Raw genomic sequence first — 14,109 nt, forward strand, 5'->3', positions numbered from 1 at the left:
ACTAGAAAATTTTGAGAAATTTTTGTGGTTCTCTCAAAGATGCAAAAGTCATGCATCCTGTTACTATGAATTAGAAAGTGATAAACAGATAAGAATAGTGAGACAAATGAATGATAAAAATGAAGCTTAAAAATCATTGAAGATGATTGGTTAAAATCACAAAAAATTTGGGAAGTATGGGTAATTTCAAGAAACTCTCAACTTCTCAAGGAAAATTGAAGTCATGGGTATCTATAAAAAATAAATAAATAAACAAAAGGAATACAGGGGGAAACTCTAATGTGTTATTTCAAACTTAAGGGACTTCTTCAGGATCTTCCCAAAAATAACTAGGGGAAAAAGATAGAAAATACTAGACATAAGACTAGAATAGAGACTCAATCTAAAATGACTTGACATCATTGGAAATTAGGGACAAAATAGAGAAATAAAATAAAAACCAAAGTCCTCACTATGGTAGCCCATTTTTTTCCTTATTTAACAAAATACTATGAATCTCTCTGCTTTTTTTAAAAAAATGTATTTAGCTGAAAGCACTGGAGACTGAAAGTCCAAAATCAGGTGCTTCATCGACCTGCCCTTTCCTGAGAACCTCTATCTCTGAGTCACAGCGTGACAGTTGACATTATGGCAGAAATACATGCGAAAGAAGAGATTGTATGGCAGGACAGAAAGCCATTGAGTTGAAAGAACAGTGTTATTTTACAACTAATTGTAAGGCAATTTACCAGAATCCCTTGAGAATCTCTTCCAAGGGTAACAGTCCTGGTGCTAATAACTCCCCTCGATATTGCCATGCTGCAGAAAGAAGGTGTTTGGTGACCCACACAAGTCATACTCAAAGAATAGCACCAACTAAAGAAACTTTACAGAGCTGGTAAGAAAGAGCCCTGTGTATACAAATTGAAAAAACTCACTGTCATCCAGGCTAAATTTAGAAAAAAAATGTACCCATGTGCTTGTGTATTACAATGACAATTTGTATTATAAAGACAAACAAAATATGTCAAAAATCTTTAGTGAAAATAACAGAAAGGGGGAAATTATTTGTTAAGGAATAAAAATCAGACAGGCCTCAGATTTCTACAATAGTAAACATTAATAGACACTAAAAGAATGGCTATAATTTCAAAGTGGAAAACAGATGTGAAACCAAGTTGTATGACCTACTCCCTTGTGAATCTGAAGTCACCTGTAAAGGGTTTAGTATTGATTGCTCCCATTAACCTGTGTCTCAGGGTAGTAGTTTACATGTATTACATAACAGTTGTCTCCATGAGATGAAATGTTGAATAAAAGGTACCAGGAACACTCTGAAAAGTGAAAACTGCAGTTGAATTTGGAACTTGGTGGTGGTGTTTGAGAGTGTCATATAGCACATGCTGCTCTGGAACTTGCTATATATCTGAGGATGACCTCGAATCCCTGTTGCTATGTATCTGAGGATGACCTCGAATCCCTGATGATTTGTTCCTATCTTGCAAGTCTTTTCATTACAGGTACACAATACTATGCTCCCTGGAGATTGAACTCAGGGTGTTATGCCTGTTAAGCAAGCGCTCTACCCACTTAACTACACCCCCAGCCTGGAATTGGAATGTGAAACCAAGTCTTTCTGAATCTAGAATTGGGGTCATAGTCTTTGTCCCTTTGTCCCCTAGTTGGAAGGTGGAAGCTTGGCACATACTTTTGTTATTATAGTTACTAGTGTATTACAGTGAGAACCTATTCTTACGTTTGAGTTGCATGGTTCTCTGAAGGTCTAGAAATGTAAGTGATATAGAAATGGGAAATATTTAGTAAAATAATCTTAAGAAATGTATTGCCCGCACATGTCCTATATGATGTTTCATGGTAGACAATGTCCAAGTTGGATACCTATGACTATTTGCCATATTTTTGTCCCCCCCTCGGCTGTCAGGATATAATCAAGAAAAAGAGGAAAACTTTGTAGCATTATTTTATCTCAGGCCTTGTCTCCTATATTTTCTCTGTTTATGTATCCATTACACATCAGTGTGTGTGTGTGTGTGTGTGTGTGTGTGTGTGCCTGTGTGTATGTATGTGTGTGTGAATGTATGTGTGTGTGTGTGTGTGTGTGTTTGTGTGCTTGCACGCATGCGCACGTGCGTGCATACCTGTAAAGATCAAAGGAAAACTTTTGGGAATCAATTCTCCTCTCCCAGAGTGGGTCCTTGGGACCAAATTCAGGCTATCAGGCTCATACAGCAAGGTCCTTTATTGACTGAGCCATTTCTCTGGCCCTTTTCTTCTGTTTGGTATCTTAGAGAACATGGCCTAAAATTTCCTGGAAGCTCTGAAAAATAAATGGAATGCAATCTGTGACTATCAGTAGACTAGGCTCTTGGTTGTATTTTATTGTCAAGAGTTTGGAAGATGGTCTACGCATATGCATGATCTTCCTAATAGTATCTAAAATTAGAAGCAGTGAAGAAAATTAAAATATAAATCCACTGCAAACTGTTTCCAGACCAGAGGTAATACCTGATGCTTGTATTATTATTACTCCATGAAAGCTTCCTCTCCTCCAGTTTTTCTTTGCCATCCTAAGCCTCTTATTACAGTCACCTGGTTTTCTGTTTGCATTATTTCACATCATGGCTTATCTCTTCCTCACATGGAGCTCTGGAGGCCACATGTTCAAAGCTCCTGTCGGAATATACATTGCTGATCAAAGAATGCTTCTGACATGTGACCGATGTCTAGGAAAAGGTTTAAGAAAAACAAACTGGTTTCATAGTTAACATATCACTCCTATTATAAAATTATATGACATCAGAGCTCCTTGAGAAAACCTAAGACTCATTTTTGCCAAAGTCTTCTGATGGGTGAGCCAGCAACAAAACTTCTCTCCATTTACAGTCTGGGACTGATGGCCTAAGTCCTCTCGCTGTAACTCTAGGACACCTAATTCCTGGTACCAAAGTCTTTTCTATAGATATACCTAAAGTAATTTCTGTTTCCTACACTGATATCAAAATTCCTTTCAGTATTGTAAAACTCAGCTTTGCTGTGCATGCTTCCGAGGTAATGGGAGCATTACTACTCATCACTCAGATCCTGTCTCTTTTTCTTACACAGGTGGCAGAACTTTGTTAAGTGGCTGAACAGGGCTTCTTCTAGTATGTTGTGTGACTTGCCTGTAGGTGAGTACTGCTCTTTCTTTGTTCCTTAGCAAACCTAGATGGGTTTTATCTCATTTGTCCCAAAATATTCAGCAAAGAAAATATCAAACTAAAATTTCCTTTAAAACTATTCTTTAAGGTTAGTTGTATGATTGAATGTGTGATTCTTCAAGCTCCTTGTTTCATTTTCTGTGGTAACTATTTGGTATGAATCTAGCACGTTTGCACAGGAAGTTGGTATTATTGCCTTAAATTTCAGATGCAATCTCTCTAATCTAGCAATCCTTTATGTTAGCATCTATTTGGCTAATAAATTGCCATATGTCATCTTCAAATATAGATATCAAATAGACATATATATGTGTGTAGATATGTTTAGTGCAGCAAATTTTATAAATGACCTAAAATTAGAAACAAGGAAAAGAACCTTCTGGTAGCACTGAACTATCATTCAACTGTCTGATTAAACTATCGAGTTTTAAAACAGCACAACTGGGCTGCTACACAATGATTTCCATGACATATTATTAAATGATTTTTTAAAGATGAATATGGCAAAATATTTAGCAGTTAGCAAGTTTAAATATGACAGGTGAAAATATATGCATTTATAGTAATCTGCTGAAGTGATTTCTCTACTTAAACATTCACTAACTTCTGTGAAACACAGTGTAAGGTACCCATTGTGTAAGATGGTGTGTACTGTGGGATGAATATATCAGTTTATAACCAAGTAAGTGGAGGAAACATTAAAATAGGTACAGAGCATTAGTCATGTAAAAGTCAGAGGCTGAAAAAGTTGAAAAAAGTATGAAGAATGCATTCTTGATCTTGGTCTCTATAACAAATTCTTACTATCTTGGGACTTAACAGTAGAAAAGGTTAAAAAAGTTTTAAAATTGTTTTTAAAAAGTAGAAGATGCTTCAGTCGTAGTTCTGAAGTGTGTAAATATCAAATCCAAGTATCATCGAGGGCCACAGTCCCTATGAAGTCTCTAGAAGGGTCTCTGGTTGCCCCTTCCAGCTTCTAGTAGGCCTTGGCCCCCCTTAGCCTGTTACATATGACCCTGTTGTCTGCACACATCTTCCTCTGGCTGCCTTCTATTTCTTCTGTGTCTCTATATCCAAAGACCTTCTTGCTCTTATAAAGATCTAAGTTGTTCTCAACTTCATTATATCTATAAGGACTGTTTTCAGATAACACAAACTCATAGGTACAGTGGGTAAGGGGTGAAAATATAAATGGGGGAGCGAGACACAATTAAATACTTTGCTTTGATAAAGTCCAGACTTTAGTGACTGAGAAATGTTTCTAAATCTTGGAGCCGGACAGGTTGGCATACTATGTCAAACATCTAGAATGTAGTATTATTACACCCTTGGTCAAGTGTCACCATTCCCTAGGACATCCTGTGAAACTTGATCTTAAGTTCCACATAGTTTGGAAGGTTGATATACTTGTGTTTTAAGGTTGATGTACTTGTGTTTTAAACAGAATATCATGTTATAATGCTGAGACTACAAAATGGGTGTCATGTGCCTTTGGGCTCACATATCACTCCTGTTGAGAATGATGGACAACCTAATAGCTCAGCCCTTCCTCAGCACCAGATCGATGCTCACTACATTCTCACAGGGAACCACTATGATCAGATTTCCTTAACTTTTAAGGACACTAGTCAGATTGTGTTTGTATGTACTCAAACAGCCTCAGTTTCATAATGGTTTTCGTAGGCTCTATCTCAAAATGCAAGCTATCAGGCATCAGAGTATTAGTACACAGATGCTATAGAAGCACAATCCATCCTGTAGCACCTATCACAGATGAGTAATAACCTTAGGTTAGAATATTTTCTTTAATGTAATCTGGCTTATTTTATCATCTTTAAAATGCATAATGTGAAAGATGGAGAATAAGAGAATATATGTGCTAGGGAGATAGATTATATTAGTGTGTAGGAGTGACTTGAGTCTGACAAACAAAACAGAGATTATCAATCACCATAGAGAAACCAGGTGGAGAGGGTAGTATTGCCCTTGTTGCACTGTGTTATGGACAAATGCTTACTGAACATTAAAGTGATGAACTTTCTCTATTTCTAGATCACTGGATCTGTGATGAAGTTTGATGTCCAGCCTAGAACTGAGAAAGATGGTGGTTAAGATATTGTTAGAGGCTTAGATTAACTAAAACAAGCTTGTAATTGGAATTGGATATAATTCCTACCAAACCACAGTGTGCTGGGTTGGTAGCTGAGTGGTCCTACAAAGCAAAAAGTAGTTTCTGTCTCCAAAAGAGGGAAAGGAAGGGAAAAATCTCCAGGCATTGAATGAGGGCTAGAAACTAAACAGACAGAAGTTTGCATCAATGTTAAGGCTCAGCCAGGAGATCTTGTAACTCTTAGTGTGGTTCCTCCCTTTGCCTTGCGCTACACAAACTCTCTCCTTGCAGTCATTGTTGAATAAAATAAGCACTGCTGCCAAGGCTTTTGCCTTCTGTGTAATTTTCCAAGTACCTTTTCCCCAGGTATTTACATGACTTGCATTCTTGGTTTTTTGTTTGTTTTTTGTCTACTGAGTATTTTACTTAATTATGACTTTATAGGAGGCCTCTGGCATATTCCCTAGTGACTCCCATGGTTCTGACTGTGAGTTTGGGTCTAGTCATGTTGTGGCACATATGAGGACTTCTTGTTGTTGCGTATCTGATTTCTGGCTTCACAACTAGAATGCACACTGCATGAGAAGAAAGCTTGTCTTCGTCACTGTTGCTGTGTCCTTCCCAAGACAATGCCAGCTTCTGGTAATCACTTGACTAGTGTGTCCTCTACGAATGATGAACGAGTCAGAAGCAGACTTACATCGACCTCTGGTATTAGAGGACAACTGAAATTTTCATCTTCTTAGTTAGTTCATCTGTAAAATAGGGATAACTTCTAGCCTGTAGAATTATTCTTTAGATTATGTGTGAAATGCCAGCCATTGATAAACATTTAATATATGCTAGTTTGCTGATCACACAAGCTTCATTCATTAGAACCCATAAATCCAAAAGCTTTTACTTCAGTCAAATGCCCTGAACATTGTTTCATTTTAAAATCACCTAGAGAACACTTTGTAAAGTATTGTGCTGGGTTCGCCTGGACTGAAGTCAGGATTTAGTTGGTCTTATGAGTCATTTGCACACTGGTCATTTTTAAAGCTCCCCAGGTTGGGCTAATGCACAACCAGCACTAAAGAGTAAACAGGAGAGATGACTGGATGAACAGCATAATCTCCCAGAAGCCTTACAAATCCTGCTCCTTCCCAGGCTTGAAAATTTCTAGAAGTCAGTGGGGTTTACCTCCCCCAGTGCAAACCTTCCACTGGCTGACATGACAGGTGGTTCTCATTTACCCTTCCTGCTGTGTTAGGGAGGAGAAGAAAAAGAGATCTCCAGCACAGGTTGTTAAAACAATGTGTACATGTGCAAGTGATTACCTTTGTATATGTCATCAGATGTGACAAAGGAAAGGGTGAACACAGAAGAAACCAAGCAGACTTTTCATATATTCTCCTAAGAAAATCCTGAAGGTCTCAGACAGCAAGGAAGAGCTAGACAGAGACAAGTCTGGGTAATAGGTCTTACTCTAAGAAGTGCCGTGCATTAACTGGCACCCAGGAAAACGCTTGGCATGCTGTATGGTACACCCTTTTCTGTGAGGTGAAGAGGTTTACCTAAAGTTAAACATCTTCCCTTGTTGAGTATTTTGCATACATGATTTTAATTAATTATTACCACGAGTTCCTGGAATTTCACAAGTGAAAGAAATGGTCCAAAATTTCACAGTTGGTGGAAGAAAAACACAGGGTTAGTGTTTGGAACTGTCAGGCTGTGAGTCACCGTCTCTGCCTGTATGCCATTCACAGCTGTGAGAGTCCCTTTAGCTGTCCATCTCTGCTTCAGGGTAAGCTGGGCATTTCCTCTTGCAGTAAAGAGCAAATTTCTTTCCTTTCACAAATGTGGTGCAGTCAGCAGATCTCAGTGCGAGTAGGTGTTCATGGGTTTCCATGGTCACTTAAATTCTCAACAGTTTAATTCAGATTTGCCTCAAAGGGACTACCCTCATAATCTTCACTGAGCAGCTGTTATGAAGAAAACATTTAATTGGGTGGCTTACAGATCAGAGGCTCAGTCCATTGTCATCATGGTGGGACATGCCAGCATGCAGGCAGACATGGGGCTGGAAAAGCAGCTGAGAATTCTGTCTTTCCTGTCTTTTTTTTTCTTGTCTTGAATTCTACATCTTGATCTGCAGGCAATAGGAACTGGGATTGTGAGCATGGCCTGAGTATATAGGAGACCTCAAAGCCCACTCCCACAATGACATACTTCTTCCACCAAGGTCATACCTCCTCTGCTAAAGCCACTTCTCCTAATAGTGCCATTCCCTACGAACTTGCTGCTGGGGAGGGCAATTACATTCAAACTACCACAGCATTGGGTGAACTTTATTCTATGGCATCTGGATAGGTTATGAGAAATAAAGAAATACAAAGACACATCTGTTAGTATTAAGGCCCTGTCCTTGGGGTTCTGACAGGATTTGCCCTGAGTTGTAGTCACTAAGAACAGCACCTATGCACATTCACTACCTGCCCTTTTAAAGGGGGCCTGTCCACCTCCTCTCTCTCTCTCTCTCTCTCTCTCTCTCTCTCTCTCTCTCTCTCTCTCTCTCTCTCTCTCTCTGTCTGTCTGTCTGTCTGTCTCTTTCTTCTCTCCTGCCACTTATGTCTCCAGAAGCCAGTCTCCCCTCCCCTCCCCTCTCCCCTTTTCCCTATTCACTTTCCCTCAGTATAAAATCCCTCCACCCAAGCTCTGTTACACAGTGTCTTTCTGTCACATGTCACTATTGAAAATTACAACATCACTGTTTTCAGAGGATTTGAAAAGGCATCGGAGAAAGGAACTACACATGCAGTGGCTTTATTTTCCAAACTTCACGTAAAAGTGCACAGCTACTCATCTACGAGCATGCACTGAGGACTGTTCTCATGCTGGTTGCTGAGGCACACTGTTTTTACCATCAACAAATTGAAGAAGAGCTGGGGAGATGGTTCAGTTGATAAAGTGCTCGCTGTGTAAACCTTAGCACCTAAGTTTGGTTCCCAACACCTTTGTAAAGAAGAAAAAAGTCAAGCCCAGCAGAGCACAGCATGACTATATGCTCAGGGCTGGGAGTGCAGAGACAAGATGCACTTTGGAGCTTGCTGGCCAGTAAGTCTAGCTAATGGGTGAGGTCTAGATTCTGTGAGATACCCTGTCTCAAAAGTATAAGATGAAGAGTGACTCAGGAAGACACCTCTGGCCACCACACTCACATTGACACATGTTCATAGTGCATCCACACATATGTAGACACACAAACTTGTAAACCCATGTGTACTATATGTATGTAACACAAGCGTACAGAAAGTAATTCAATAAGATAATTCATAATGATCCCAAGAGGCAATGCTAATAGAATGTTACAAAAAGGAATTTAAGCCTGGTGTGGAAATTTAGGAAACACTCTTCAGTTTTTAAAGACGATTATTGAACACTTGGTATGTTCTAGGGAATTCCATTTAATCCTGACAGTTACCCAGTCACCCAAGGTGTTCTCCCTCTGCCACAGAGGCACAGAGAAGTAGAGTAGTTTGCTCTAGTCACGGATCTGATAAAGAGAGTAGGCAGGATTAAAATCCAAGTCTGCTAGCCGTAGAACTGATATTTCTGCCCACTGTGTTATATTGCTTCTTTCCAAATTTGTTTATCTTGGCTCATTTTTATTAAAAATAGTGGGACCCAACTGAGAACTAATGTATGCTTGTTAGTGACCTATTTAAATTTCAGTACATGATAGTCATGGGGATTGAGGGTCCATAAGATCCACCATGGGCTGGGGTAGACTGAGCAGAAAGTTGGTTATTCTGCGTCTAAAGTGAGTTGGCTTTATCCATGAAGGCAGCAGCCTACAGACTGGCAATGGGCGGTGCTAACACATCTGATGGGAAAGGGTGGGCGGTGTTCTAAGAGACAGACTTACAGGAAGAGGCTGTCTGCCTCACTAAGCTGCATAGGCCTCTCTGGGTTCCACTCCTCTGCTTCAAGGACGCCACTGCCAATGCTTTGTCCAAATAACTCCTGCTCATCTCTACAACCATCAGTTTGCTTCTCTTCCTCCAGGAATATTCACTCCCTGCTGTTTCTACTTCTTCTAAATAAATTTGATTTTTTTTCTTTTTCTGTGTATTTCCTTTCTGTGGTATATATGATAATTGTGTTTAAATAATTTGTTTGAGAAACTATTTAAGACTCCCTCCCCCATTTTGAAATCCACCAAGTGTCGCCATTACCTAAGTCAATGCAAGCCACCCAGCAAAGCCACAGTGTTGCCCTTGACTCATGTATGTATGTATTAATTGTATATCCCAAATTCAACCCTTCTCTCTCTCTTTCTTGTTTAGGAAACAATGAAAAGGAAACCCCAGGGGACTTGGTTGAAATCCCTGAGAGACCCCAAAGCAAAACTGAACATGTGGTATGCACCTGGACACGTAGAGCTCCTGGGAGGGCCTTGAGGACCCTGACCCCATCCTCCCACCTCTTGCTGAGCTGGAAGCCTACCCTCCTCTATGGGTCCTTTATTTCTGCCCTACACCTGGGAGTCAGACTGCCTTTAGCACCTGCTTCACATAGAAAAGGGAGGCAGATTAACTCCTAGAATATGGTTGAACTCCCAACCTCGTTAGTATGTGGAAGCCTCCGGTCCTTGCTCAGTGGCAGGCTTGCCATGTGCCCCAAGCAATTTTTCTGGTAGCCTGTGTACAGGTGAGCTTGCAAAGCTTGTGACCACCAACTGTCTTCAGAGTAAAGGGCAGTCAAGAGACCATTTTAATATCTTAATACCAGTTTCCAGAACCTGAGGTCGACTTTCCCCCCAAGGAATGGCTTTGTAAAACCCAACAAGTTCTCTGATTTAAAAAGAAAAACAAGGAAGAAGAAAAAGAGTATCTTGCAAATGGTTAAAAATACATCTTAATATTCTCAGCATTTAGCCAGGAGATTTTGAGAAATTGAAAAGCAGCATGAGTGTTTCTATTGTTGTTGTTTTGAAAGGTCCAGATTAGAACACAATTCATGTTAAAATGACATGAGGCCCCTTTATGCACTTCACACATGGAAATATTTTAGAAAACAGTATCCATTTTGGCAAGCATCTTGCCATGCAAAAACAACCACAAATGCTTTTCTCCTTGAGTGTTAAGTCTGTTGTGAATACGATTATAAAAAATACATTTTGCTCTTTTATTTTGCCTCCTGTTGAAGGGTTCTTTTTTGCATTTCTGTAATAATTGACTCTTCTAGCATCCTTGTTTAAGTAGTCTTTATTGCCCCACTTTTTAAAAAGTAGATGAAGCAGGGGGTTGATAAAGCAACTTTGTTATTATACCAGAAAAATAATTCATCCATATGTCCATCCATTCATTCATTCATGATATTGAGGATATAGCAATAGCTATCCCTATGGCAAAAGATACTTACACAAATATAGTATTCAGTGGTGAGTGCCTGGACAAGAAAAGGGGCGATAAAGAAAAAACTCTTGCCTATCCTGGGCTGTAAGTGAAGACGGTTCAACAAGTGGGATATGAGATGTGTCTGGAAAGTTGTATCGGAATTCTATCATTTCGGACACAAATCAAAAAGGGCTTCTGTAACTAGTGAAATGAAATTATAAAGAGATAAAGACAAAAGGCGCCTCCAGTTGTTCAGGCTTTATGTGCTTTGAGAAAACAATGCCCATGTAAGACTAAAATGGATAAGTGGAGAATTCAGCAAAAAGAACATTAATGTCCCTTGGGCCAAGCAAGGAATTTGGAACAGAAAAGTGATCTAGGGTATGTTAGTTATTTGCTCCTTACTGAGCCTAATTTGAGTTCACACAAGTCTCCGCTTGCCCTTGTCTTTATCAGAGAATGAGGAAGTATCCAAAGAAATTAAAAATAAATAAATTAAAGTGAACACTTTTGGTAAAAACATCTATGAATTTCTAAGCTTCCACCATTTCTAAATTGCCCAAACCTCTAAAGAAAAAAAGCATAAGAATTGTTATTTTGATATTCTACATGAAAATTTTCTTTGTCCCAAAATTAATTTTATCAAAAGAGAATTATTTTATATTCATTCTGAAAATTTACCAGTTGCCTGTCAACTGTGTCAGTGCAATTTCACACAGTGATATAGTACTTCAAACAAAAAAATTCTTCACATTCCCCGGGAGCAACCTCATCCGTGTCAGTTTGCCAACTCAGAGGCAAGCTGGTTACAGTCGCTCCTCTGCAGGAGTCTGGAGTTTTCACTACTTACACATGACAAGTTCTACATTAGGGAAAAGACTGCAAAACATCAGATAGTTAAAGGTTAAGGGTACAAATCAGAAGTATTGTTTTATGGTTAGTTATGAACATTTTAGATCACAATGAACAGAACCAACTCTACTAGCTTAATTAACTGGAGGATAGGAAATTTTACTGTGTTAACTATGGATAGGAGTGTAATGTGAATTAAACCAAGGAGTCAAACATGGACAAGCTTTCTTCTCTTTACTATGAACTTCATGCTCCTTCTCCCTCTCTGCTGGACAAATAGGTGTACTATATATTTTGTATTGGATGGTCAGCCTCAACCCACTCAAAAAGAACATGATGCTTCTTCCTACATCCATGTGTACTAGACAGGCAGGAGGCTAATCAGGCAACAGACATTCACCCCTTCTACACAAGGAGGCTGTCAGGATGCCTTACTTGGCACCATGGTGTCTCACTTGTCTATTTCATCATAAAAACACTTTTTTGTTCGGTAGTGGGCATGAGAGTAGGATATTGAAGTGAGCTAAGCATCACCTCTATGCTCTGCTGATAGTTTTGGGTCTTGTGTGAGGCTGCCCTATTGTAAGTCTTTGCTTATTTCTTGGCTTCCATTTCCTTTGTTAAAGTCAGAAAGAAGGGCATTCTATAACCTTAGCCCACAGGCCAAATGTGACATTATTATTGTGCCAGTCACTCATTCGCCACAAACCACTGAAGAGACAGTAGCTTTTCCCAGAAGCACATTCCATGGAGATTCCTCTAATATCCTTAGAGAAGGACGTCAGATCTGTCAGCCAGGTCCCAAGTACTTGCCTATTTCAAAGAAGAAAACTGGACAAAAGTGATGATGTTGTCTTTCCCAAAGAAAGAAAAACTTGTCATGTTTGCACTCAGCAAAAGTTTGGCAGGTAGAGCTTTGTGCTGCCCAATGTGTGAGACTCTTCCTTGTTTTCCAAAGACAGACCTTGCAATAAATCTTTCTGCTTGTGTGGCCTCATCTTCGGCCAAGAGTCTGGAGAAGTTCTGAGTGGTGAATGTGTGCCAGTAAAATGCTTATGTTGTTTTGGTAGAAAGCTCCAGAAGAGAATCTGTGGTCAGAAAAGCCTACCGCTATGACTTCAGCCCGACAAGTTTCTGTGAAGTCCTTTAAGAACAGGCCACACTCACAGCCTGTTTTGAGTCCAGCCATGGGGAAGGAGACTGAACAATCTGACCTGTGGATAGACAGGTTCAGGAAGCTGGAGAGCGCCCTCTACTTGTGTGACCTGAGCAACACAGGTAAAGTATGAATTCCAAAGGCCACTAGCCTCTCTGTATTTGTGTTCTAGCCAACACATGAATGCCCACCTTGTTCTCATTTTATAATCAAATTGTTCTTTTCACCTAGAAAACAGGTGCCTGGCACAAATAGAAAACACAAAGATAAATCGAAGAAGAATTCCCCAGGTGGTGACTGAAAATGGCACTGTGTTTCTTATCCCTACCTCCACTCTTCCACCAGTCTGACAAATGCTTCATTTGTGTAATTCCCCTAACTCTCTTCTGCTTCCAAGACAAACTAAAAACTACTTAGCAAGTCAAAAATCTAGTGTCTGCCGACCTGAGCTGTCTTTCCTACCATTTTCTATTTTTAGCATTCCTCACATAGTCACAATGGGTCACTTGCCTTTCCTCTGATATGCCTTACTGTCCCATTTGTCTGAGTCTTCTGTCTGCATGGTCTCCTCCTCCACAATATTATCGATACTGGAATGTAATCACTGTTCTCTAGGACTTAAGATGGATCTAGGTCAGACTTCATCTGGTTTTGCCAGCTTTACTATCTGCCATCATATTAGAAGTCGTGTATTTTTTTACTTGAAGGTTCATTGCCTTCTCACTAGTATACTGCATTTTTTTCTAACGCCTAAAACTGACATAATTTTAAACAGATTTTTTAATTTGGAGACAATAAATGATTTCATGTGTATAAATACCTGAATTCAACACGCAAGGTGACATGTGCTCTTAGATTGCGCCATGTGGCCATTCAGAGAAAGAAGAATTCTTTTGTGGGACCAGGAAAGGCTTTATTAATGTTAAAATGATCACTGAAGGTTGAGTGCAAGCGTGCCCCATAGAAGCACTCATATGAAAATGGTGATGTCTTCATTCTCTTTGTGTTCTTTTTTTTCTGTTTTGAATTCCTAATACAAATTTAGACCTCGTGAAATACAATAGCATAATATGCCAAGATCTTTAATAATTATGTGAAAAGAAAGAAGAAAAGGGAGTTCAGAAGGAACTAAAAACTTTACATACAAGATTAAGCCAGCTAAATAGTAAAGTACTCACTAAAGCTGTGTTAATGGCCCCAACACTGTGTTAGAGGCTAGACCAGGAAGAAAACCAGAAAGAATGAGGCATGGCTTCTGGCCTCAAGGACAGACTTTTAGGTAAGAGGCAGAGACTTGTAGTATTTAACAGCATTCAAGAGGAAAAGTAAAGTGATAATACACATTTTATAATTTAAGGAAGAATTGGGAATTAAGTTGTCCAAAGGAAAAACATCAGTTCCTATTGCATAGGT

The 14,109-nt window shown here is 39.4% G+C and overlaps 1 protein-coding gene across 2 annotated transcripts in view; it reads left to right on the plus strand.

Annotated features, from left to right (window-relative positions):
- CUNH1orf87 (chromosome unknown C1orf87 homolog) overlaps positions 1-14,109 on the plus strand; it is a 71,532-nt gene that overhangs the window by 51,514 nt on the left and 5,909 nt on the right. For both annotated transcript variants that reach the window (XM_021229611.2, XM_040757139.1), the window contains exons 9-11: positions 3,103-3,167; positions 9,636-9,709; positions 12,611-12,818. In XM_021229611.2, the coding sequence (XP_021085270.1) occupies positions 3,103-3,167; positions 9,636-9,709; positions 12,611-12,818 (347 nt within the window). The remainder of the gene's footprint in view (positions 1-3,102; positions 3,168-9,635; positions 9,710-12,610; positions 12,819-14,109) is intronic.

The sequence above is a fragment of the Mesocricetus auratus genome, unplaced genomic scaffold (genome assembly GCF_017639785.1).
Source record: "Mesocricetus auratus isolate SY011 unplaced genomic scaffold, BCM_Maur_2.0 Super-Scaffold_100014, whole genome shotgun sequence".
NCBI classification, from domain to species: Eukaryota; Metazoa; Chordata; class Mammalia; order Rodentia; family Cricetidae; genus Mesocricetus; species Mesocricetus auratus.